General features: G+C 39.0%; 1 protein-coding gene across 20 annotated transcripts in view; it reads left to right on the top strand.

Annotated features, from left to right (window-relative positions):
* Positions 1-26,696, top strand: part of LOC131690255 (poly(rC)-binding protein 3) — a 788,104-nt gene that overhangs the window by 342,541 nt on the left and 418,867 nt on the right. For 13 of the 20 annotated variants that reach the window (XM_058975878.1, XM_058975879.1, XM_058975880.1 and 10 more), the window contains one exon: positions 9,126-9,559. In XM_058975878.1, coding sequence (XP_058831861.1) covers positions 9,470-9,559 — 90 coding nt within the window. In that variant the 5' untranslated portion in view covers positions 9,126-9,469. Of the gene's footprint in view, positions 1-9,120; positions 9,560-26,696 lie in introns of all 20 variants that reach the window. The other 7 variants (XM_058975867.1, XM_058975861.1, XM_058975864.1 and 4 more) reach the window with 1 other exon arrangement.

Here is a 26,696-nt window from a genome sequence, read left to right as displayed (position 1 = left end):
GATAAAATTAAGCGCTCCCTTAAGGATCGCTCGAGGCACTCTTATGCAGAAATGCTAAAGAATGCTTCGCCATCTGTCGCTTCCGAAAATTCCTTTGCTCTTTTGGCTGGCGTTGAGCAAGAATCTGACGACCCACAAGAGGGAACATCATTGGTTAACCCAGGGGAAACCAGGAAGAGGAGAAATCCAGCCTCCCCTACATTGCCTCGTAAGGGTGCCAAGGTGTCGTCCACTCAGAGTGCGCCAACCGCAATCAATAAATCCAACGGAAGTGATGCACAAAAGCCGAAGCAATTTGCTCCAGGACTTGGAAATATTAATTCTAACAAGGAGTACCCACCACTTCCAGGGACACCAAAAACCCCAAGTGTCCCCTTTTTTCAAACAGATACTCAGTCCAGTAGCGGACTAATGAAATTTTCTGACATAGTGGACTTAATTTTCACAGCTTTCAATGTTACTGATCCTCTTAAAAGCCTTCTGATACGTTTTCTCCCTATAGTGCAAACATTTTTGAAGCAGTTGACTACTAAATGGCCCCTCCTTGCAGCGATCGTATCCTTCGATGGCTAAGTCATCGAACGAGGTCACCGATTCGATCACTGTTCTACAGTGGAACAGCAGAAGTATCCTCCCGAAAATCGATTCCTTTAAATTTTTACTAAATAGTTTAAAATGTGATGCTTTCGCATTATGTGAAACTTGGTTAACTTCCGATATAAATCTCAACTTCCACGACTTTAATATAATTCGTCTGGATCGAGAAAACCCCTATGGAGGAGTACTTTTGGGGATCAAAAAGTGCTATTCTTTCAACCGAATTAACCTCCCTTCGACACCAGGCATTGAAATTGTCGCTTGTCAAGTTTTAATCAAAGGTAAAGACCTTTGCATTGCTTCCATCTACATTCCTCCTAGAGCCTCGATAGGGCACCGAACGCTTTGTAATATCACGGAATCCTTACCGGCACCGCGGCTAGTTCTGGGAGACTTTAACTCGCACGGTACGGTATGGGGCTGTCTTCATGATGATAATAGATCAACATTAATCCAAGATCTTTGCGATAATTTCAACATGACCATCTTAAACACGGGAGAAATGACGCGGATTCCTACACCACCAGCACGCGCAAGCGCGTTGGATTTGTCGCTTTGCTCGACATCGCTACAGTTAGATTGCATGTGGAAGGTGATCCCTGATCCCCACGGTAGCGATCATTTGCCTATCGTGATTTCAATTGCTAACGGTTCAAGACCATCGGAAACAATCAATGTATCGTATGACCTCACACGGAACATTGATTGGAAGAGTTACGCGACCGCGATATCCGTTAAAATCGAATCCACTCAAGAACTTCCTCCGGAGGAAGAGTACAGGTTTTTGGCTGGCTTGATTCTCGACAGTGCGAATCAAGCTCAGACTAAACCAGTACCCAGCGCGAATACCCATGGACGGTCTCCCACCCTGTGGTGGGATAAAGAGTGCTCAGAGCTGTACGCGGAAAAGTCCACTGCATATAAGGCCTTCCGGGAAGACGGGTTACCCGCTAGCTATCTACAGTACGCGTCGTTAGAAAGGCGAATGAAGAGTCTAATGAAAGCCAAAAAACGTAGTTATTGGCGCCGGTTCGTCGACGGGTTAACGAGAGAAACAGCGATGAGCACTCTTTGGGGTACGGCTCGACGTATGCGTAACCGTAATAGTACCAACGAGAACGTGGAATATTCAAACCGTTGGATATTTGCTTTCGCCAAGAAGATCTGTCCGGACTCTGTCCCGGTACAGAAAACGTACCGCGCCGCGTCTCCTCACGATACCGCGAACGAAACACCGTTTTCGATGGTGGAGTTTTCACTTGCTCTCTTATCATGCAACAATAACGCCCCAGGGTTAGACAGAATCAAATTCAACTTGCTGAAGAATCTACCTGACACTGCAAAAAGGCGCTTGTTGAATTTATTTAACAAGTTTCTTGAGGGTAACATTGTCCCTCATGACTGGAGGCAAGTGAAGGTCATCGCCATCCAAAAACCAGGAAAACCAGCCTCCGACCACAACTCATATCGGCCGATTGCAATGCTGTCCTGTATTCGGAAGTTGTTCGAGAAAATGATCTTGTTTCGCCTCGACAATTGGGTTGAAGCAAATGGCTTACTGTCAGATACACAATTTGGCTTCCGCAAAGGCAAAGGGACGAACGATTGCCTTGCGTTGCTTTCTACAGAAATCCAAATAGCCTATGCTAACAAAGAGCAGATGGCATCAGTCTTCTTGGATATTAAGGGGGCTTTTGACTCAGTTTCTATCAACATTCTGTCAGAGAAGCTGCACCAGCATGGTCTTTCGCCAATTTTAAATAACTTTTTGCTAAACCTGTTGTCTGAAAAGCACATGCACTTTTCGCATGGCGATTTAACAACATCGCGATTTAGCTACATGGGTCTTCCCCAGGGCTCATGTCTAAGTCCCCTGCTCTACAATTTCTACGTGAATGACATTGACGATTGTCTTGCCAATTCATGCACGCTAAGGCAACTTGCAGACGACGGCGTGGTCTCTGTTACAGGGCCCAAAGCTGCCGACTTGCAAGGACCATTACAAAATACCTTGGACAATTTGTCTGCTTGGGCTCTTCAGCTGGGTATTGAGTTCTCCACGGAGAAAACTGAGTTGGTTGTTTTTTCTAGGAAGCGTGAGCCGGCGCAACTCCAGCTTCTATTAATGGGTGCAACGATCAACCAGGTTTTCACATTTAAATATCTCGGGGTCTGGTTCGACTCTAAAGGTACCTGGGGATGTCACATTAGGTATCTGAAACAGAAATGCCAACAAAGGATCAATTTTCTCCGAACAATAACTGGAACATGGTGGGGTGCTCACCCAGGAGACCTGATCAGGTTATACCAAACAACGATATTGTCGGTGATGGAGTACGGGTGTTTCTGTTTCCGCTCCGCTGCGAACATACACTTCATCAAACTGGAGAGAATCCAGTATCGTTGCTTGCGCGTTGCCTTGGGTTGCATGCACTCGACCCATACGATGAGTCTCGAAGTGCTGGCGGGCGTTCTTCCGCTAAAAAATCGATTTTGGGAACTCTCATATCGATTGCTCATCCGATGCGACATTCTGAACCCGTTGGTGATTGAAAACTTCGAGAGGCTCGTCGAGCTTAATTCTCAAACCCGATTTATGGCCTTGTACTTCGACTACATGGCACAGAGCATTAATCCTTCTTCATATACTCCCAGCCGTGTTCGTTTTCTAGATACTTCTGATTCTACTGTATTCTTCGACACATCCATGAAGGAAGAGATTCGTGGAATCCCGGACCATATACGCCCGCAAGTGATCCCCAATATATTTTATAATAAATTCCGAGAAGTCGACTGTGACAAAATGTTCTACACTGACGGATCAAATCTCGATGGGTCCACTGGCTTCGGTATCTTCAACAATACTATCACCGCTTCATTCAAGCTCAATGATCCCGCTTCAGTTTACGTCGCAGAGTTAGCTGCAATTCAGTACACCCTTGGGATCATCGACACTCTGCCCACAGATCACTACTTCATCATTTCGGACAGCCTCAGCTCCATCGAGGCTCTTCGTGCGATGAAGCCCAAAAAGCAATTCCCATATTTCCTGGGGAAGATACGGGAGTCCTTGTGTACGTTATCTGAAAAATCTTATCAAATTACCTTTGTTTGGGTCCCCTCTCATTGTTCTATCCCGGGCAATGAAAAGGCCGACTCATTAGCAAAGGTGGGCGCATTAAATGGTGACATATACGAAAGACCAATCTGCTTCAACGAATTTTTTAGTATTTGTCGTCAGAGGACACTCAACAGTTGGCAAACCTCGTGGAGCAATGGTGAACTTGGACGATGGCTACATTCCATTATCCCAAAGGTATCAACGAAGCCTTGGTTCAGGGGGATGGATGTGGGTCGGGATTTTATTCGTGTAATGTCCCGACTTATGTCCAACCACTACACCTTGGATGCGCATCTGCGGCGTATTGGGCTTGCGGAGAGTAGTCTGTGCGCTTGTGACGAGGGCTATCACGACATCGAGCACGTTGTCTGGGTATGCGCCGGGTACTTGGACGCCAGGTCTCAGTTAAAGGATTCCCTTCGGGCCCGAGGTAGACCACCCAATGTCCCAGTCCGAGATATACTGGCAAATCGTGATTTCCCCTATATGTCCCTTATTTATACTTTCATAAAAACGACAAATATCCCAATTTAGCCCCTCTCTTTTTATTTCTCGTTTTAGAAGCTTTCTCTTGCCTTGTGGGACCGATCAGCTCCAGACTGCAACTATGTAACCGCCGTCGCACTTACCACTACGGAAACTGAAGCGAGAGCGACTCAAGGTCCGATGACTTTTGAAGGATTCCCCGCGGGTCCGAAGAATACCATCCGCCAATCCGACCTACTAGACTGAGGCGGTAATCTTTCGCTGATCTCCCGTTTGAGCGAAAGTTGCAAGTTTTGCTCTTCTCTCCCGGTCACCATCTACGCTTTCTCTCCCCTGTCCTTGATACATCTGCTTCTACAGCCCCCCTCTGAATATCTTGACCAAGCATAAGTCTCCGCTAAAAAAGTTCAAATTTGTATTCTGTATTCCTAGTTTTAAGATAGTTGTAATTTTACCTCTTTGTTAAAACTATTGTCCCCCATCTTGTAAATAGAATTGTATCCCTAGTCTTAAAACACATGCGAATTTTCTCATAAATATTTGTTCCCCCTTTTGTGTACCAAACTATATTGTTAGTTTTAAGATAAGTGTAAATATTTCCTAAAAATTATTACTATTGAATTCCTTGTTTTAAAATTTTTTCATAAAAAAAATCTTTCGCCCCCTCTCTTGTATATAGAATCTTATTTCTAGTCTTAAGATAGCTGTAAAATTTTTCTTTTTTAAAAAAATATTTCAACATTGTAACCTCCTAGTTTTAAAATATACAAAATGTAAAAACAAAAGAATTTGGCACCGCCAAGCTAACGCATTTGTGCCTATCAAATAAACGAAATGAATAAAAAAAAAAAAAAAAACACGAAATCTGCCACTTTCGAACAAGCCACAGCGATTTGGTCTATTCAGCAATGCTGTGTATTTTGTCACAATAAAAAAAATTCTGGACAATGTAATCGCGAGATGTCAGAAACAAAGTATAAGACGTGAAAATTTGAATTTAGCGAAAGAGAAAAGATATCGTTGTCCGAATTTACCTATGGAAATGAACTTCTCTACAACTTTATGGAATACTGTGCTCTATCGTTTAAAAGTTAGATTTCCATAACGCCAAAAGATGGTGCTTTTATACACATAAACATTGTGCATCCTGTCAAGCCGTGTGGTGTCCGGCGGGCTGAAATCTTTTTGCATATTTCAACCAAGAATAGAACCTCTGGGAACTGCTCCCATGTCGTAAGAGGCGACTAACAACATGCTAGGAGTTCCTAGGCCGACGTTTTGCTCCGTACCGAAGACTTAATCTGGACGGACCTTAAGGTTTTCCATATTACCCTCTTTCCAGTCTGTATTTAGTGAATCACTGACATATACTCACCTTTTCTGATTCGCCATTCTTGATTGTGTACCAACGTTTTAAGTTTCTTCTGGCGGTTGTATATTAGCCGTAAATGACGAAATCTAATTCTACACTAAGTAACAGAATATATTAATATACCGGCACTTCCACGCCAAGGTTTAACTTCCAAAGCTTTGCTTTAAAAACCGTTTTTAAAAAAGGAAACTTTCATGTAGGAAATTTATTGAATTGGCCTAAGATGGAGCTGTCGAATTTCACAAAAAGCTTTTTATGTTGCAAGTGATCTGTAGTTGTGTTAAATTAGGTATTTTTCTATTATATTTGGAACCGTCTACCGACAAATCTACATTTACGAATACCTCCAAAAGTGACTCCTTGAGGTCTCATGAAGGCCTGACTTTATGATACTTTTGCTTTTCTAAACAGTAATAAAAATCTTAACATTCAAGAACTTCACTTTGTCAGAAAATGTAGGGCCATCGGAAGCTAAAACTTCGTAAAATCGCACTCCTGGTCCTTTTTTCAGTGCAGTACTCTACGTCACTCGTTCAAATTTGCACCGCTCTTATGGTAGTCGGTATTTGCTAGTATTACTGTACTCCCATCCATTCTGGTAGTCAAACGGTGGGATAGCAAAATTCTTACAAGTTTCCTATCTCATGCCTCCACGCGAGTCTAAGTCTATTGATGACATTTGGTCCTTAGACCGCAGAATGAGAGGGTGCGAACAGAATGAGAGGGTGCGAACAGATCTAGTCGAGAAAACATTGCCGTAAAAATGAATAGTTGATCGGAAATTAGCCCCAATACGACTAATCTGACTAGTATCTATGAACACGGGTCAATACGTATTGAAAATTCGCCGCGTCTGTTTTTATGAACCTAATTTAAAGCTCCGTTATTGCTAACAAGCCCGTGCATCAGGTTAACAATCCTTTATATTTCCCTTCAGTGTTCGTTATTATCGTATACTTGTATTCCACAAACAATCCGATATGGAAAATAAGAAATACTTTCCTTGATTTATAACATCTCTAGCTATTTTTGCCTGTATAATGTGTTATCACTCGGTAGTTTTCAAGCCAATAAATATATCGTAGAGAAGAAGTAGCGAATTCTGTCCAAATACTGTTGCAATAAATAGTGATCCGGCCCATTACGCGGATAAGATAAGCTTTTCTAGGCAATACTCCCACGGTCGGCCGTGTGGAGTTCAAATTGCTTTTGTTTAGGGAACATAGTATACTCTCGGTAGCCGGCTGCCCAGAGTTTAAAAATAACCAAAAACTAAACAAGATCATCTCTTTTTCGAGTGATCGTGCACTCGAAGACTAACTAAACAACTACCTAATAAAACATGCTTTACAGGTCGCATCGTTTGCTTGGAGCGAATCCTAGACCTGATACCCTTCCAAACCACCAACTCCGCGACACCTATGGAAGAGTCTGATGAATCGTCGTCCTTCCGTTAAGTAGGTGGAGCATCAACACTTCCCGTCTACCTTATCCTTTATCCTTCCCCGTGAACGATGGAGATGGGGGCGGCCGGCAATGATGGCTATCATGCTGTTGAGGTTTTAATATGGGTCGGATTGGTATGAATTCCTACTTACCACTTCCTAAGCAACTCTTATTAGATAATCAGCAGTCAAACATGATGAAGTCAGTGTGCAATCCGCCAAAATCATCGTCACAACGCAACACAACGCAACGCAACGCATAAACATTGTGCATCCTGTCAATTCGCATATATAGATACTTTTAGCTCCACCTAACCAAACCCAAAAGCATGTTTTGAACCACTGTGCTTTGGCATCAAAATTACAAAATCGATTTTTAAATTTTTCTCCTTCTTTGAACATATTTCAATTCTTGCTGATGTGGAATTAAGAATTGTTGTAGGTGACCAGGTGTGGTCAAAGCGACTTTGGTTAGTCATTATTTATCTAGGCTGGAAAATCTAAGTGATTTTGAACCCATTTGATTAAGTTTTGCATCATTTTGATATCAAGGTGGTACCAGTTTGTATGAAAAATTGCTCTTAAACCATTTTGTTAATAAAAGGTTAGAAATCTGAAAACATGAGTAGAATTCTCGAGCAACATGTGGTTAACCATCGGTTCCGTTACGCTACCGCTATAAGCCGTGTGAGATATACGAATTAGATCTATTTTTCATTTGATTAATAAAGGGTTATTTTGTCCTTCTGTCTAACCCTGACTCTAAACAGCAAGATAATGTAATCCATTGAGGAGCCACCGCCGAATACTACGGGTATAATATGGCTGGAGAAGCCTTTCAAAATAATATGCATTTATGCAGTTCGTATAGCATCCTAATTGAACCTGTTTCACCCGATCATGTTAGTTGTTAGCATAATAAATCCAACCCACTTCCGATTAGTCAAACAAACTTTTGGATCGTCTGCTATTCTATGATAGATTTATTGGAACAAATCAACAAAGTGGAAGCAAGGCTAATGGGTGATAATTTATTACGAAACTCTCAACGTCTTATAATGTATGATGTGCTAAATAAATAATCTAATGACCATATTTGTATAAATTATGGATTTACACCTTCTGTATTTAATCATCCCTTTTTCCATTAATGATTACAGCAACAGCAGTAAGAACAGCTTAGTAATATCCAAGCTACGCTGCATGGAAAAAAGACTCTTCTGTGGGAAAAGTTCCACCACTCTCATCTACTTTAATTAAATTTACCCTTTTCAACTCCCAACGGATCCCATCAAAAGATTGCTCGCTTGAATCCCAAATTAGATTACTATATAGTAATAATCTCTCTGATCAAACGGCAAATATCACTTTACCTCATCAAATAATATCATTTTCGCTCGTACCATCAATTTGCCCCCCTCCTATCATACACAAGAGCTCACACATCCTCACACACACACATACACACAACTGGCACAAACACAAGTGGCACCAACAACCACTCGTATCAACTCACACCAACTCTAACTGTTTGTTTTTCTTCTCCACTTACAGGCAATTGATACCGGGTCCCGGCTGTGCGATAGAAGTGCTACCGAGAGCCCCAACCAACCAGCCAGTGTCAGTCAGCCAGCGCAGTAGGAGTGGAAGGATATCATGATCCGAGATTTTGCTATTCATCTCACATCGACCTAATTGATTCTCCTTCCCCCCTGTGCTGCGGTTGGCCGCCGTGCGAAACCCAAGCGTGTATATCGTTCGGCTGCGACCGACCAGAACAGATCAGAACATAGAATAACACACGCGAAATATTATCCACTATTTATTGTTTGTTGCATGCCGCTTCTCTTACCCGTATACTTCAAAATACATCCCCCGGGGGATGGGTCGGAAGGAAGTGAACTAAATTTTCGCAACTGCTTCAACTCGCGAATCAAATTCCCTGCCGTAACTAAATAATATCCTAAGATTCCGTTTCGAGCAAGCACAACGCAGTGTGATGAATTGATAGTGACGTAAAGTGATCAGACTTCTTCCGTTTTCAGCTTCCAGAATCTCATATCTCCTTTGTTTACCCCTTCTCTCCCTTTTTCTTACAGCACAGGTCCCTTTTGAAAAGGTTCGATTCTTTCCTTGACGTTTTGTAAAAGCGTTTTAATTTACTTAATCCTCCGGCGTGAGATACATACTTACATACATACATACAACCTTTACACAACCCTTAAAAAGTACAGTAACAGTGCAAGAGTGAATCGCGGAATCAAAGGAAGCAAGCGGATAAAGCAAAGTGAAAAGTGTGCAAAAGTGCTGCTAGCAGGCAAAGGAGAAAAAAAGCTTCCAGTGAATCAACAACGCCCAGAGAGCGAGCGCGGAAAAGTTTGCAAAATTTTAAATTAATCAAGTTTTTCGCGCGTGAAGAAAGTGAAGATACTCGAACCGGCGGCAGCAATGGAGGAAGCCAAGGCTAAGCTTACCGAAATCAACCTGTCCGACGACCCGGCAGTGACGCTCACCATCCGTCTCATCATGCAGGGCAAGGTGAGTGCTGTTTGCGAATGTTCTTCTTATGCTGGGCGGGGTCCTCGAAAGGAGGCGCATAAGAATGCGCGGGGTGTACATTTCGACGGATTCATTGCATTCGGGAAAACTGTTGGCTGTGAGCGGTTGGAATGGGAATACTCATTAATCTGCTTGATTTCCGGGCCCGGAAGAAAAATGTTGATTATCGCGCAAGATCTGCAGTGTGAGGGGGCAATATGTCTGGACGAAATTTACAATTATTTCATTTGATTAAAGGGTGCTTTTGTGCCTGAGTTGTATAAAGCGGATCCGGAAAAGGCGAGCAATTATTCAGGCGTGTGTGATTTGAAGAAGTTTCTTGAAGATAAAGATGCCATCGGAAAATACGGTGTGCAGATAATCGCGGTTTTAAAAGTAGACAGTCGGTCGTCTTATGTTTGATCTGCAATCAACAAACAGGACACGATGTTTCTGTTACTCTATCGGGAGATGTAGTTGGCTGCTATTGATTTTTTTACATTTTAAAGATTATTTTTTAAGATGACCTTTCAATGAATAGTTCTCAGAAACATTCCGTACCGGAATAAAGGATTTGTTACATTAATAAAATCTTCCGAAGATACCACTGACGAAAATTTAACCGGTTTCGCGTTATTTCATTTTTTGTGTTTATTTGGCACTGTTAAACGCGTTAGCATAACTGAGCTGTGGATCTAATGTTTTTACAAAATGAAACACTGTTTTTAATTCATCTATTGGTGCAATTGTATCTTTCTCATTGGTCAAAATATGATTCCATGACTGGTTATTTTCAATATAATTGTGGAAATGGCTTCTATATTCTTATTTTAGTAAAAAAGTAGAGATGGCATAACCCTGGGCTTGGGTGATGAGCCTAATGGCCGCGTACTCTTGCTTGGTCGATAAGAGTGGGAGATCCGAGCGAGTGCTGGTTCATTGACCTCTGAATCTCATGACTAATAATCATTCGATCGAGTGTTTTGGCGGGCGGCTGATATGGATGTTTCTTCTTTCAAATGGGGGAACATGCTGGTTCGGTTGTTCGGGGACTCATTTGATCTTGAGCATAGTGATCGAGTCATTCGATTCGGATCAATGGACTGTCATCTATAAGAGATGATCAGACTGAAGGTGGGTGTTTTTATCTCTTAAATCGCTCTGTCGCTCTGGCTCGTGAAGATGGCGAGTAACACTCGTTTATAACGAATCGGATTCGCTGTTTTCAGAAACAGAGATGACAATCTCTTATGGATGGAACCTTCTCTTAAACATACTGTTCAGCCACTAGTTAATGCTCAACTAGATCAACTTAATAAACTGAAACACGTAGTTTTTGAAGAAATCCAATCCACGTGAACCACATCACCAAACACCTAAAAGTAGTTTAGATGCATGTAATATCTATTTCTGTGTTATCTATTATCTTATCTATTCTATTATCTATTAATATCTATTTCTTTATCCCTCTCGCAGGAGGATTGACGGTATTGTAAACATCATCAGGCCACAATAGACTAAATAGAATTATCTAAATATAAGGACCCTTCGCTCTTTTTGGTTTCTATTTGCACCAAGTGCTACTACTAGAGGTTAATTAATTCTTATGTTATTAATTCACCAATCATTATGACGCAAGATTTTATTTATATAAGAAGCCCGCTTCAAGATGTTGATTACAATACGCCTCGATAGTGGTGTATCGAGGAGGCCGGGAGGGCTGATAGGAGCCTTTTTTCTGTTCTTTATCTTTCTTCTATTCACCCGCTCATAAACAACAATCAACTAGTAACAAATAGATAATTGAGAAAGGATGTGCTATGTGTGGTGGTTGGGTATTCAAGTATTAGTAGTGTTTGAAGTACTAATGTATGTCTTTCATGTTATGATCATAACTTTATCTGTATCTTGTACCTGTTTTAACTATTGCGTCTCTCATATATTGTCTTTTATCTCTTCTTTTCGAATCCTATACTGCCATTCTACTCTCGCCTTCAGCTGGGTCAGCAAAGATGGTGGTAGCCAACATCTTAACTCTCACACATTCTCAAACGCAGTCTCAAGCGGGAACCTACAAAAATGCCCTCGCGCGCGCGATTACGAATCGGTCACGTCCGGAGGTCTACCCTTGATCCCAGAAGCCTGGGTCCATGCCTTCAGCAGGACCAATTGGGCAATAACCGGGAAGCTTATCGATATAAGGGATCCCACTCTCTGCCAGAATTCTGGCCGCACACCGAAAATTTAATATCAGACTCACGGTTCGCGCGACCATTCAAGAACACACAACACACGCAAATATGTTAGAAAATCACGTTAGCGTACAAACGTTAGAACCCCTCGCGATTTTCTAAACAACCTACGCCCACAAACTCGCAAGCATGATTATACCCCGTTGATAAGGTTAACGTCTCAGCGCTCATAAACTTACCAACGCGATCTCAAGCGTTAATCTACAAACTCCCGCGTTCGCGTCATCATGAATCGGAATCGTCCGGAAGTCTCTATCCTCGGTACCAACAGTCTAGGTCCATGTTAATTTTAAAAAAATAAATAAAATTGAAGAATTAAAAAAAATTGCTCCCATATCCACTAGACAAAACGTTCCATGGTGACATGACCGGGAACTCTAGTGATATGGGATAACTCACTCCCTGTCAGAATGTGATCCGTACACCAAACTAAATATCAGAATGACGGTCCGCGAATATATGAATGGCCGCAGGGTTTCAAAATCGAATTTATACACGCGAAGTCACATACACGCGAGCACACGCGACAAACACGTCAACATACGAACGCTTAAGCCCTTCGCGATCATCTACGCACACCTATGCCCGCTATCGCGCAAACTTGATAACACTCCGGTAATTATATGAACGTTTTAGTACTTACGAAGTTACGAACGCGAATCCGCAAACGCGCGCGATCATGAATCGGTCACGTCCGGAAATCTTTAGCCTTCATTCTAGTAATTTAGGTCCATACATTCAATTAAATAAAACTCATATCCACTAGACCACACGCTCTACGGCGACATCGCCGGGAACTCGTGATATGGAAGATCTCACTTTCATTTAGCATCTGAGCCGTACACCAAATATAAAGTATTAGATTCACGGTCCGCGCACGATTATCCAAAGAACACGCGCGAATATGCGAAATGCACACGGTTATAAAATAGATTTTATATACGCGAGGTTACATACACGTTAGCACACGCGACATACAAACGCACACGCGATCGAACACGTTAACGTACAAATGCTCGAACCCTTCGCGATGATACATGCGATCGCGAGTCCCTACGTCCGCACATACCTGAACCGTACAATGAATATCACATTCAGAATCACGGCCCGCTACAATTGGCCTATTGCAGTGTTTTATTGGGCGACATTGCCTGTCTCGTCTGCAAATTGTAGTATGTGATTCTGACGGGGAGCCCTTCCGAGAACCTAGCTCTACAGCTCCAGTAGGACAACTCTCGAAAAAAAAGTAGAGATGGCATAACCTTTCTATATGCGAAAGACAAAAATGTACCAAATTAACGTAAAAAGTAAATTTTCGTCAAAATTTATTTTTATGAGATTACATCAAATCTCGATGTTTCATGCATTTTCGGCATTTGACATCAAAATTACAAATTCGATCTTTAAACTTTTCTGTGCAGTGTGCACCACTCTTTGACATTTTTCACCTTATATGGAATCAAGAACCGTCGCCAATGTTGTTAATGCGACTTCGTTTAGTCATTTTTATCTAGATTGGCAAATTCAAATCATTTTTCATCCATTTTAATAAGTTTTACATAATCTTGATGGTGGACTAGTTTAAAATGGAAAATAGCTGTCTGACCACACTCTTCAACCCGTAACTCCGGAACCGGAGCTCCGATCAAGAAAAAAAATAATAACAGCCGACGGGAAGGTGGTACCTTCCTTTGAGACTAAGTTTGTGCAAATCATTCTAGCCATCTCTGAGAAACAGAGGTGAATTTTTTGTCACATAAACACAGACATTTTTCGTTTTCGATAAACTGAGTCGATTGGCGATTTTAAGGGTGATGGCACAACCTTTCTATATGAGAAAGCCAACAGCAACAGTTTCTCCGGGGCTACCGGAACCGTCTATTGTGGAAATGTGGCCTACCGCAGTTCAGTTAAGCATCAGGAACTTAGACCTAAAGTTTTAAGCAATATTATTTCCAGTTTAATGGGATTTCTATGTTTTAGGGACTGTGACGGTACCGATTTATATAGAAAATATAAGAAATGTAATATCGATCTGATTTCACTAACTCAACTGCAACTCAGGAACCGATAGTCAGATCGGAACGAAATTTAATAGCAACCGGTAGGTGTAATGTATCGTTCATTTGTTTATAAAAATCAGCCGAGAATTCATTGAGAAATAGATGTGACATCAGCTTAGTAACTTGCCACGTTCCCCGGGGGTATCAGGAATCGTCTTAGGTGACTAATGTGATCACTTTAATTTCAAGCTAAATTTGTGCAAATCGGTACAGCCATCTCTGAGAAATAAAGGTAACATTTTTGGCCACATGCCGACATATACATACACACAGACATAATCCGATCTCGTCGAATCGAGTCGAATGGTATGTGAGACTCGGCCCTCCTGGCACCGCTAAACAGTCGATGTTTGGAACGATAGCATAACCTTTCTATACGAGAAGTTTCGGTTTCACCGTATCCGATCGGTTAGTTATGTTAAACTAACGGAACATCACGTTTGATTCGAAACACAAATGTGTTTCCGTCTTTGGATCTATCGTCTAGCTGGCACTAAAGTATTTCGGCTGTAAGTTCGCGTCGGATTCTGATGAGACGAAATCGAATCGCGACTTATGACTTTATTGTGTGTTGAGATCTTCTTTCTTGGCGATGAAGCTGGCTTGTTCCTTTCACTGCAGTGAGGATCAATCAGTCTGCTTTCTCTAGTTCTTTTTTGTTTCTGGTTTCTTATTGGTCGCTATTGTGAATTCGTCTTCCTCGACGTTCATTTTTATTGTTGGGTTTACTGGTGGTTGGCTTAGAGACATTGGGAACAGTTGTTGTTGAGTGAATATTTATTTAGATGAAATTTCCTAACTTACACTGATTAAAAAGTATTGTTTGCAAATTACAAGTGGTCAGCCACTTCGAGCTTCAAGCTCAATGGCAAAAATTAAGTACATAGGTAAATAATAAATGTATAAAATAAATTTGTTCCTGTCGGATCTGTTGATATTGGTTTTGCAATGGTTTGTGATTTAGCTTAAGAACTTGGTTGTTTGCGGTTGTAGTAGGCGAACTTTCCTTAGCAGCCTCTGCGCAACGTTTTTTGTGGTGCACCGCACCAATAAAAGAGGACCACCCTGGTTCATTCAACTTTATTTTTATTTTTTTTTGTGGCAGACCTGAATTCAGAGAACTAGAATTAGCTATTCTTGTAATTACGGAAGCTTTAGAGATGTTACCTAATATTTGTTCCGAGTGCCATCATTGTGCGTAGGGTTGCGTATAACATTTCTGATGATTTCTCGTGGGTGTGTGTTTTCTGACTTAGATCGCTTTGCAGTGCCTCTCGATCGTATTCGATGGTGATCGGGTTTCGCGACAGGACTCGGCGTGCTCTAGTGGTGATTCCTTTCCGTATAAACGCTCGAGCGTTTCTCGATCATATACGCCCAGAAAAAAAAAAACTAATTTTTTAAAACTCAGTCGGCTATGGAAAACATTTAAAGTGGACCGACAAAGTGGACACCTTTCGACCGATTATAAAACCCGTTCTGCTGCCTGCCAAATTTTGTCATTTTGCAAAACAGATGCACTGGAGGACCTTTTGAGGTTTTTAGATAAATTGGCTACACCCCGGGGTATTCTGTGAACCTGGTTCCTGCTGCAAAGAGGACACTTTTCGATCGGTTACAAAACCCGTCGTGCAACATGTCAAACTTCATGATTTTGCAAAACCAGTGCCCTGGAAGACATATTCGGGATTTTGGACGAATTGGCCACACACAGGGGCATTCCAAGAACCAATCGAAAACGATAGATAACATTATGAATGTTCTCTGACGGACCATTTTCACGACGTTTGACACAAAATGAGTTTCAAACCCGACCAAAAACGTAGGAACCAAATTCAGGAAAAAACTCAGGTTGTGTTGCATTCGATCAGAATACCTCGAAATAGGATCCAGAAATTGTTTTGCAAGATCATGAACTTTGAATTTCCGCAGAATGGGCTTAGAGCGAATCGAAAAATGTCTCCCTTTCCGAAGGAACCATATTCCAGGAGTATCCCGAAATATGACCAATTCCACCAAAAACACTCAAAGGCTGTTTTTTGTTTTGAAAAATCATGCAGTTTGACATGTCCCAAGGGGAATTTTGGAACGAGACAAAAATGTCTTCCTTTCCATTGGAACCAGATTTCTGTGATATTCCAAAGTGAGGCCGATTCAAGCGATAGTCTCAAAACACCCTCCCATGCGCTTGTTTGTAAAATTATGAAGATTGGCTTGCCACAAAACAAGGTTTTGTAACCGGTTGAAAAGAATTCTCTTTGCCAGAGGTACCAGGTTAATAGAATGCACCGGGGTAGGGCAATTTCGTCCAAACGATGTTAAAATGTCTTCCAGGGCACTTGTTTTGCCAAATAATAGAGGTTGACTTGCCACAAAACGGGGTTTTGTAACCGGTTGAAAGGACTTCTCTTTGCTGGAGGAACCAGGTTCCCAAGGTATCCCGGGGTGTGACTAGGGTTTGCAGTTCCGCCCCGTTTTGGCGAGAACCGGTACTACGGTACTGAAGCCCTCAGTACCGGTAGTACCGGTAAAGTACCGGTACTCGAAATTCAATTCAAAGTGAAATTGAATGCTCAAACTGATGACCTTATTCTCAGAATTTGTGCCGATCAAAAAATGTGTATTGTTTTTAATTGCTTCGGAATGGCATGACTCATTTTACAGAAGATATTTTTTCGCATGCGGCACCTTCTTTTATTTCGAAATCTAGGCCACTTTGAAATCAATAACTGCTAAGCGGTGCGACTTACGTCAACTTCAACAGATGTAAATGTAAGAAATTCTATTATCAACAGTAAATCAAAACGAGCATGGCAGTAAATCCGAACAGGTTCCTCGTATTTCCTCTCTTGCTTTTCTGTATATTAGTTTCGACCTTTATGTCGTTTGCCTACTATTCTCTAATGCATACCAAGGCTCCTTGCTTTCTTGGAAACTATGGAGTCTTGCTGAATTTTCCGATCATCAATAATTACAAATCGCCCCATTTGAAGCAGTACACCAAGTCTAAAATTGTTAGCTACTAAATCGCTGTTCGTTCTTTTATAGATAATGGTTTAAGAGCAAACCAAATACAGACATGACAGACCATAGTCTTATTACGCGGCACCCAGTGAATAATGGAAACCAATCAGAATGTCGCTAGTAAAAAATCATAGAAAATTTTTACGTCTCTTACGCTAGATGTGAATATTTTGAAATTTGGTACAAAATCGTTAAAATTTAATTTCGAAAAAAATAGTGCAGGAATTTAAACTTACTGTTCAGTACAACGGGAGCTACTAATGTTTATGATAGAATTATTATGATGATGGCCCCACCTCATTCCCTCGCATAGGTGTTAGCTCAACGATTTATCTAGAAGGTAATTAATCCAATAATTAAAAGGCATCTTGCAGACCGATATTTTGAAACAAATCCCCTTAGAATCCCCTAGAGACTACACATAAAAAATTGTATGGTACCCAAAATACCGGTACTTGCTTTTGTTCAGTACCGGTATTACTGTACCAAAAATGGGTCGGTATTCCCGGGATTTTCGGTACCGGTATTACCGGTACCACAACCCTAGGTGTGACTAATTCGTCCAAAAACCCTCAAAATGTTCTCCAGTGTACTTGTTTTATGTCATCATTAAGTCTGACATACCGAAATACGGGTTTTGTAACCCGTCGAAAAGCTTCTTCAATGCCGGAGGAACCAGGTTTTCTGAATATCCCGGGGTACAAACAATTTAACCAAAAGCCCTCCAAAAATCTTCCAGGGCACCAATTTTGCAAAATCATGAAGTTTGGTATGTCGGAGGAAACAGGTCCCCGGACTGCCTCGGCGTGCGGCCTATTCGATCAATAACCCATAAGATGTCCTCGAGCGCACTTGTTTGGAAAAAATCATAAAGTTTTATGCGTCGCAAGACAGGTTTGACAGGTATGAAAGCTTTTCCCTTTTCGGAAAGGGAGGTCACCTCAGTACTCCCAACAATACGTGCGGAACTACGATCATTTCCGGAAAGATTGGTTCCTAAAACTAGACAAATTTAGTGATCGTTTCAAAAAAACCGCATTAAGTTCGGTTGAAACGCGGCTGAGTACTATTATGTTAAAATTTGATATTTTCAATGATATGGGAGTTGGGGACGTAAGAGTTACTGCAAATTGTCGAAAAATCCAGTAGAATTTCGAACACGTTGGTCCGGTAGCTAGACGTTTCCGGTTTAGCTCAAATTTGGAGCAGACACTTCTGGCGGGACTAGGAATCGACTCACAGGTGGCCCGATTGGCGTAATTGTTTTTTCTTGTAACTATAATGCACACCTACACCCGCGATCTCTTAAACTATTATGTTTGCAAGATCGCGGGCTTAGGTGTGCGTTAGAGTGACAAGAAAAAAAAAATAACCCCCATCAAACCACTCCGGTGATCAAATGAACGCACTTCCACAAATTTATAAACGTAGTCGTAGTCATGAATCGGTCACGTCCGGAAGTCTTTACCCTCAGTTCTAGCAGCCTAGGTCTATGCCTTCAGTTGAACCAATGGTAAAATTAAACAACGCGTTCTATGGTTAGATGACTGTGAACTCGCCTGATATGGGAAGATTCATTCTCTTCTTCAGATTAACGGTTCGCACGAATATACGAATGACAAAACGGCCAAAAATCGAGTTTATACACACCGAGTTACATACACATTCGACATATTAATGGGCACGCGATCGAACATGTTATCATATAAACGCTCGAGCCCCTCACCATGATACTAAAAGTGCCATTTGAGCCAATATATTCTGAGTCCTGATCAAAGGACACTAGAACGGTTAATTCTATTGGCGAAGCGCCCAGATAACTCGTTAAACTCGAATAATTCTTCCACAGCGCTGAAGGTTCGGATGCATGCGGCAATCGGCTGGTTGCATGCATACAAGGTTCGATGGAAGCTGTGCTGAAGCATGGTTGTATTTACTCCCGAACGCAACTCTGGATAATCCATCTCCCCGTTGCACAGAGGATTAATTGGGGTCGAATCCTGGCCAAAATTATTTGCTGCTGCAATTGTTGTTATTTTGCCTTAATATGAACTAAAAATAGACAATTACTAGTTTTTGGCACAATTTGGTATCTACCCACCTACCAGTGCAGAGGCCAATTTTCTATATCCTTTCGAATACTAGTAATTTCTATGTGATCTTTGTGAATACATTTGTTTTTTCAGTTGCATAAACATTTGATCAGTGGGAAAGGGAGAAGAAAAGGGACGCCTGTGCATATTTTCATAGAGATACATTTTGGCAAACATAATATTTGGCCCTACAGCATTTCGGTGTACCTCAAATTAGTAAAAAATTCAATATTTTCAAATCGCTTGGGTTGGTGGATCGGACAAGATCGGAAGAGTGCAAATATTTTTTGTATAGCTGAAATCTTGTTTTGTAATGTTACTTCAGCAACTTTGCCGGATCTAGCCGTATTATGTAACTTTTTTATCATTAAAATTTGGAATAAAATGTTTAAAAAAGGTATTTTTTAAAGTTGGTGCAATACACAGCAAGTCTACTTTTTTTTAGTTAGTTTTAAGCTGAAGCTTAACAAACGGTTGTATTGAACTACGTTTGTAATAATATTGTCTTATTTAATACAGTCATCATCACTAGAATGCGATTTTGCTGAATATATAACGAAAACGATTAAAATATCCATTAAAATATCACCATTGGGCATACATGTAAAAATTCTTTAACAATTTTTGATATACTCCTTATTTTGCCACGAAACAAAAAAATCGAAAAAAAATATTTTGGTTTTGGCCAAGAATTTGTTCTAGTTACTCCTCTGTGCGTTGATCAATTTTGCAATAACCAACGCTTGTTGTATTTTCTGAGGGCGCTGTAACGTGTTGATTCCCAGTGGTTGGGGTCTATCCAAATACGGTGTCAGGTTCACTGGGTCACGCCATGGAAAATTTCTTAGTGCAAAGCGTTTTTGTATTCGTCTTACACCATGATACTTGGTGCGGAACCAAACCACTGATGCGTTTTCAAGAATGGAGCCGACTAGCGAACAAATATAATGCCTTCAGACAATACCGACACTTGAATTCTCTTAGTTTATTTCTACAGCACCAAACCACAAACAGTTGAATCAGGCCTCTGCAAAGCGCCAACAGTCCTCTATAGTGCGAATTACGAGATACAGTATCATATCGTCCGCATAATCCAATTTACATCCATCTCCCAAAAGCGATGCGATATCGTTGTAAAATAATGCGAACAATATGGACCCTAAGTAACTGCCTTGTGGAACATCTGATTTATTCGAGAAATGCGTTGAGATGATGTCATCTATATAGAATTCTTTCGTGAAGATAAGAATCCAACCAAGATACCCGTTGTCAAACGATGCTGTCAGACCAGTGCAAATGGCATCCATTAATGCTTTGGACTCCATGCCTGCAATACACTTCCCAGGCGATCGTGAGGTCCCTACATGTGAGTCCTACACTCAATATCACAATCAGAATCACGGCTCGCTACAATTGGTTTCAAGCTGTGTTTTAGTGAGTGACATCTCCCGTCATGTCTGCAAGAGTAGTGACTGATTCTGACAGAGCCCCTCCGAGAACTAAGATCTACGGCTCCAGTTTGCCCATACTCAAAAAAATAAAAAGAATATCAATTACTCTACCGTGCCCATAAAAACGTGCTGCGCTTACAATAATTCCTACATACATTTCAAAATTTCAAACTTTTTACACGCGAGTATCTCCGTTTACATATTTGCAGACCGGCTGACACTAAGCACAGTCATTCGAAAACCTGAATCGGAATATGGTGTGTTGTTTCGTACCGTGTTGTGATGAAATCTATACCGGGCCTTAGCAGTAAGGTAGCGACTGTACAAAATATGAACAGTCCTTTCCGTCATGTACGGGAAACAACATCTACGGTTTGGATTCACGTATCCGAATCGATGGTCCGCATGCAAACACTCACTTGTCTGGACCCAAGCGCCAAGTCTGAGCCTGGTTTAGGTCCCGACCTTGCGTGGGAAAAAATGGGAAAGTGTAGATCCTCAAACTCGTTCGGGTCCTGATCCAGGTTAAGCTAGTCCGAATCCATGGGCTGGTCTGGATCCGGGATCTGGATCTCAATCGGAACCAGGAATCTGCAATCTAAGGCGAGTCTGACACAAAAGATAGTAACGATTTTTGAAATTTTACTTGTATCATCCAATCGACCCTGTCAAAAAACCATATTTCTGACTGATTTCTGCCAAAACTAGTGTATAGTCTATTACCAAAAAGATAATAGAATCTTATATAAAAGTAATTGACACAATCTATCAATCCTGTAAAATGCGTATCGTTTTAGTATTATAGTCATTGTTCAACTCATATCTTCAGGCTATTTGTATCATACCGAATCTCACCGAAACTTGCCAAACTCCTCCTTATACTGTCAATCCTTACCCCTTTGTATCTTTTGCAGAAGCATCAGTTTTCCCTAAAAACAACCATCTTTCCGTCGTGGAAATAAAATGATAAAACTTTTTAATTGCTCCTAAACATCCAGCAATTATTTCGTGCCATCTGCGCGAAGCATCCAAAACAACATTTTCCTCATGTAGGAGAGTATGCCCGACGAAATAACAACGATGCCGACGTCGTACACTGACTTAAAGACACACACAGGATTCGACATGGGGTTACGAGCGAGAAGCAACACAACACTGTTCAGCACGCTGCCCTTAGGATATCACCTCGCCCCGACAGGGAATCTCTGTCACCGATGCGTGTGTTCTCTAATTACTTTGCCAACAACTGCAGGCCGAGAGTGTTTGCTATCTTATTGGACTAATTAGAAGCAAAAGTGCCAGATACAGGAAGGTGCCTGACTTTCATCGCATTCCTCCTGGGTCGTACAACTTTGAATGGATCTATTTTCTTGTTCGCACAATTTTCCAGTTACTTGAAAGTAATCCCCTTTAAGCCAGAAACAAGCACACTAACAGTGCTCGTCCTGCGAATGCATCCTTCACTATCAATGAAAATCATCCGGAACGGAGATCGTAAGTCTGGACGGTGTGTAACTCTTTCAGCTGGGACGAAAGCAGTAAAATTTTCCAATGTCTTCTTTGCTGCAGGCTTTCTATTCAGCAGCGCCTGAATTGGATTCCTAAAGAACGGCAAACTTTTCCGAGCATTTTCCGGAAGAATGATTCTTGAAAAGATTTATTGAAAGAGTGTATCTTTTTGCCACCCTTTTTACAAGCTGGTCTCGATCGGGATTCCAGCCCAGGTGAGGCGAAGAAGTTACTTGACATGGTGTAACTTTTTCCTCTCGGCGCTCAGGCTCCGGGCGGCTTTGGCCGGCAGTTTTAATTATAGGCATTCAAGGACAAGGACGAAGGCATTCCGACTAGATCGTTAAAATGTTTTAAGTGGGCATTCGTAATTTATTTTGATTCACGACGTCAAAGTTTGTGTTTTGCTGGCGGAAATTGTTTACCAAGAGGTCAAAGATGTTGATAGAAATGCGGGGGAATCTCAACTTTTTACTGTTGGTAAATACAACGAAACAAAGTAGCGCTGTGTTGTTCCATGTCTCCAGATATTGAAAAAACGTGGCGGAAAATGCTTTATATTCTCCAAAAATTTGATAATCGATGAACACTTTGAATTCAAACATTTGATACAGAGTAAGAGGCGACTAAAATGATCGTTCTACCTGCAATAATCAAACTATACAAACTTCAAAGTTGTTTTGATGTATCAGATTTTCAATTGCAATTTATCCTTAGTTTCTGTCCGGCAAACTATCAAGTGGTGTTGTTTAATAGTTGTCTTTTTCAAATAGTACTACATCGGTGGCTTATTGTACTTATTGCACCTGTGTAGTGCAATGTAAAAAAGTAAATGTCAGAAGAACCATTTTAATACGCTTGGAATCTGTCTGTGCAAATCTTGAATAAATTTTGACTTCAAAAAAAAATGAGATAGATAAACCCTGAAGGCCTGAAACATTAGACTAAGTTGTGTTCTTTTCTTTTTTTTTATTCTCCACCAATCAGTGATAATTTCCTACCAACTCTTTTAATAATTCATTACCAGATACATCCCATTTACCGCGTAGTAGCTTTATTTACACATTTTCCAGTGATCAATTTCATCGCTCTGATTGTTATGACACTCCACAACTCTGAACCACTTCAGATTACTTAGACCCTTCGAGAAAAAAAAAGAATCCAACTTATGTTGTGCCTTGCCGATCGATCTCAAGTGGGGTGAAAAGTGCGAGTGGACCGGTCTCTTCGATGACATGTCGAATTGGAAAGAAAACTTCAAAGTTTATACATATTCAATAGTACAGGCAAGCATTACCAAGGGGCAGGAAGCTATACCCATCCAGAATCCTTATTGCTTGCTATTATCGGCTGTGATGGACGGATGAAACTCGTATATAAGTTTGAAATCGACAGAAAAAGGGTTCGGTGGTATTACGGTAGACAGACGAAAGGCGGTATGAGTGGAATGAAAACTTCGAATGCTAGCAGGAGGGAATGCTGTAGAGGATTTTTTCCTCTATAATCTTGAAGTTTTTTGCTCTGAAGAAATGGAGTAGGATTTCATCATGAAGGGGGCTTTTCCGGCATCGTCGACTTCGGTGCTGCGGCAACGAGTTTGGGCTGCGTGGACATTGTCAGTCTCTTTTCATATTAGACCGTCGAGTGAAATAGATGCCAGAAGGTTTCAATGGAAAAGAGAATTGCACTTTAGATGGTGTGTTTTGTGGGTATGTACGTTTGCTCAAACTGCAGTAGGCATCCATAAGCTGAATTAGAGTACGTGTAATAGAGCTGTCCCTGGCACAGTTTTTTAATACATTTCTATTCCGAGATTCCCCAAACGACTTTCAAAATATAGTTAGTTTAAAATCAGGTATTGTGAAACAATATGTTCGTTAACCCTAATTTACTCCATTCAAAATAAAATATATATTCGGTTCATGTCATTTTGAGGTAGAATTATTCCGTTGTTGGGTATCAATAGTCTCTCTAGTGGACACATAATTTTGATGCATACTCTAATCATCATATTGTTATCGTAGGAATTTGCTTGAAAATAATTGACAATTCGATTTCTTCTCCTTAGTGTGAGGTACCGCCCAAGCGCCAGAGGCTAATCCATGAACAAAATCACTACTTCGGTTCAGAACTCATCAGTCGCTCACTGCGACGTCCCAGAAGCCCAGAAGCAAAAAAAAACATTAAATCGAATCAGATTTTCATCTAACAAGTAATGCTAGCATGTCGGATTGAAAACCTGCTTCGCAAAATCTAACCATTGTATGACAAAGGGTTTTTATGTCGATTCCAATTCATCGGAACAATCCAAAAACAAAACCTATTTGAGACCTTAGGGGTCATTTTAGAGCCAGCACTTCTCCATAGGATGTGTTCACAATACAGTGAAGACCTGTGGCAGTTATAACGAAAATACTTCGGAACCAATACTGTGAAATCAATGTCTTGACTTCTTTTTCCTTATAAATTTGCATTATTTTCATTAAAAATGGTAACCACTGCATCCTAATTTAATGTTACATTTAATTTATTCTTGGAATAATAGAGTATCGGAATAGCCAAAGTTTGGCTGCCAAAAAAGTACCGGTGAAAACAGAAATCTTTGATGAAAATAATGCAAATTAGTAGATATGGAAAATAGTTTTAGATGTTTAAAAATAATTTTACAGCGCAACAAAAAGTATTTTGGTGATACTTCTCACCTTGTAGAACATATTAAATTAATCAATAAATGTTTTAATGTAGAAAATTCGAAATGCTTCTTTTTAGGTCATAAATACAATTTCACTTCGAAACTTAGGTTATCTAACAGACATCTATCAGACATCTGTCTGTAGTATCTTCGATATTCTACAACTTTGCAAAGACATCTAACCACTGAAAGATTATTTAAATTTTTTATCAAATATCTAAAGTTTAAAATTTGAAATCTTATATCTAAACTCTATAATCTAAAATTTAAAATCTAAAATCTAAAATTTGTAATCTAAAATCTAAAATTTAAAATCTAAAATCTCAAATCTAAAATTTGTAATCTAAAATCTAAAATCTAAAATCTGAAATCTAAAATCTAAAATCTAAAATCTAAAATCTAAAATCCAAAATCTAAAATCTAACATCTAAAATCTAAAATCTAATATCTAATATCTAGAATCTAAAATCTAAAATCTAAAATCTAAAATCTAAAATCTAAAATCTAAAATCTAAAATCTAAAATCTAAAATCTAAAATCTAAAATCTAAAATCTAAAATCTAAAATCTAAAATCTAAAATCTAAAATCTAAAATCTAAAATCTAAAATCTAAAATCTAAAATCTGAAATCTAAAATCTAAAATCTAAAATCTAAAATCTAAAATCTAAAATCTAAAATCTAAAATCTAAAATCTAAAATCTAAAATCTAAAATCTAAAATCTAAAATCTAAAATCTAAAATCTAAAATCTAAAATCTAAAATCTAAAATCTAAAATCTAAAATCTAAAATCTAAAATCTAAAATCTAAAATCTAAAATCTAAAATCTAAAATCTAAAATCTAAAATCTAAAATCTAAAATCTAAAATCTAAAATCTAAAATCTAAAATCTAAAATCTAAAATCTAAAATCTAAAATCTAAAATCTAAAATCTAAAATCTAAAATCTAAAATCTAAAATCTAAAATCTAAAATCTAAAATCTAAAATCTAAAATCTAAAATCTAAAATCTAAAATCTAAAATCTAAAATCTAAAATCTAAAATCTAAAATCTAAAATCTAAAATCTAAAATCTAAAATCTAAAATCTAAAATCTAAAATCTAAAATCTAAAATCTAAAATCTAAAATCTAAAATCTAAAATCTAAAATCTAAAATCTAAAATCTAAAATCTAAAATCTAAAATCTAAAATCTAAAATCTAAAATCTAAAATCTAAAATCTAAAATCTAAAATCTAAAATCTAAAATCTAAAATCTAAAATCTAAAATCTAAAATCTAAAATCTAAAATCTAAAATCTAAAATCTAAAATCTAAAATCTAAAATCTAAAATCTAAAATCTAAAATCTAAAATCTAAAATCTAAAATCTAAAATCTAAAATCTAAAATCTAAAATCTAAAATCTAAAATCTAAAATCTAAAATCTAAAATCTAAAATCTAAAATCTAAAATCTAAAATCTAAAATCTAAAATCTAAAATCTAAAATCTAAAATCTAAAATCTAAAATCTAAAATCTAAAATCTAAAATCTAAAATCTAAAATCTAAAATCTAAAATCTAAAATCTAAAATCTAAAATCTAAAATCTAAAATCTAAAATCTAAAATCTAAAATCTAAAATCTAAAATCTAAAATCTAAAATCTAAAATCTAAAATCTAAAATCTAAAATCTAAAATCTAAAATCTAAAATCTAAAATCTAAAATCTAAAATCTAAAATCTAAAATCTAAAATCTAAAATCTAAAATCTAAAATCTAAAATCTAAAATCTAAAATCTAAAATCTAAAATCTAAAATCTAAAATCTAAAATCTAAAATCTAAAATCTAAAATCTAAAATCTAAAATCTAAAATCTAAAATCTAAAATCTAAAATCTAAAATCTAAAATCTAAAATCTAAAATCTAAAATCTAAAATCTAAAATCTAAAATCTAAAATCTAAAATCTAAAATCTAAAATCTAAAATCTAAAATCTAAAATCTAAAATCTAAAATCTAAAATCTAAAATCTAAAATCTAAAATCTAAAATCTAAAATCTAAAATCTAAAATCTAAAATCT

The sequence above is a fragment of the Topomyia yanbarensis genome, chromosome 3, assembly GCF_030247195.1.
Source record: "Topomyia yanbarensis strain Yona2022 chromosome 3, ASM3024719v1, whole genome shotgun sequence".
Lineage (NCBI taxonomy): Eukaryota > Metazoa > Arthropoda > Insecta > Diptera > Culicidae > Topomyia > Topomyia yanbarensis.
Note: the sequence above shows the minus strand (reverse complement) of the source record. Positions and strands in the feature narration are given on the sequence as shown.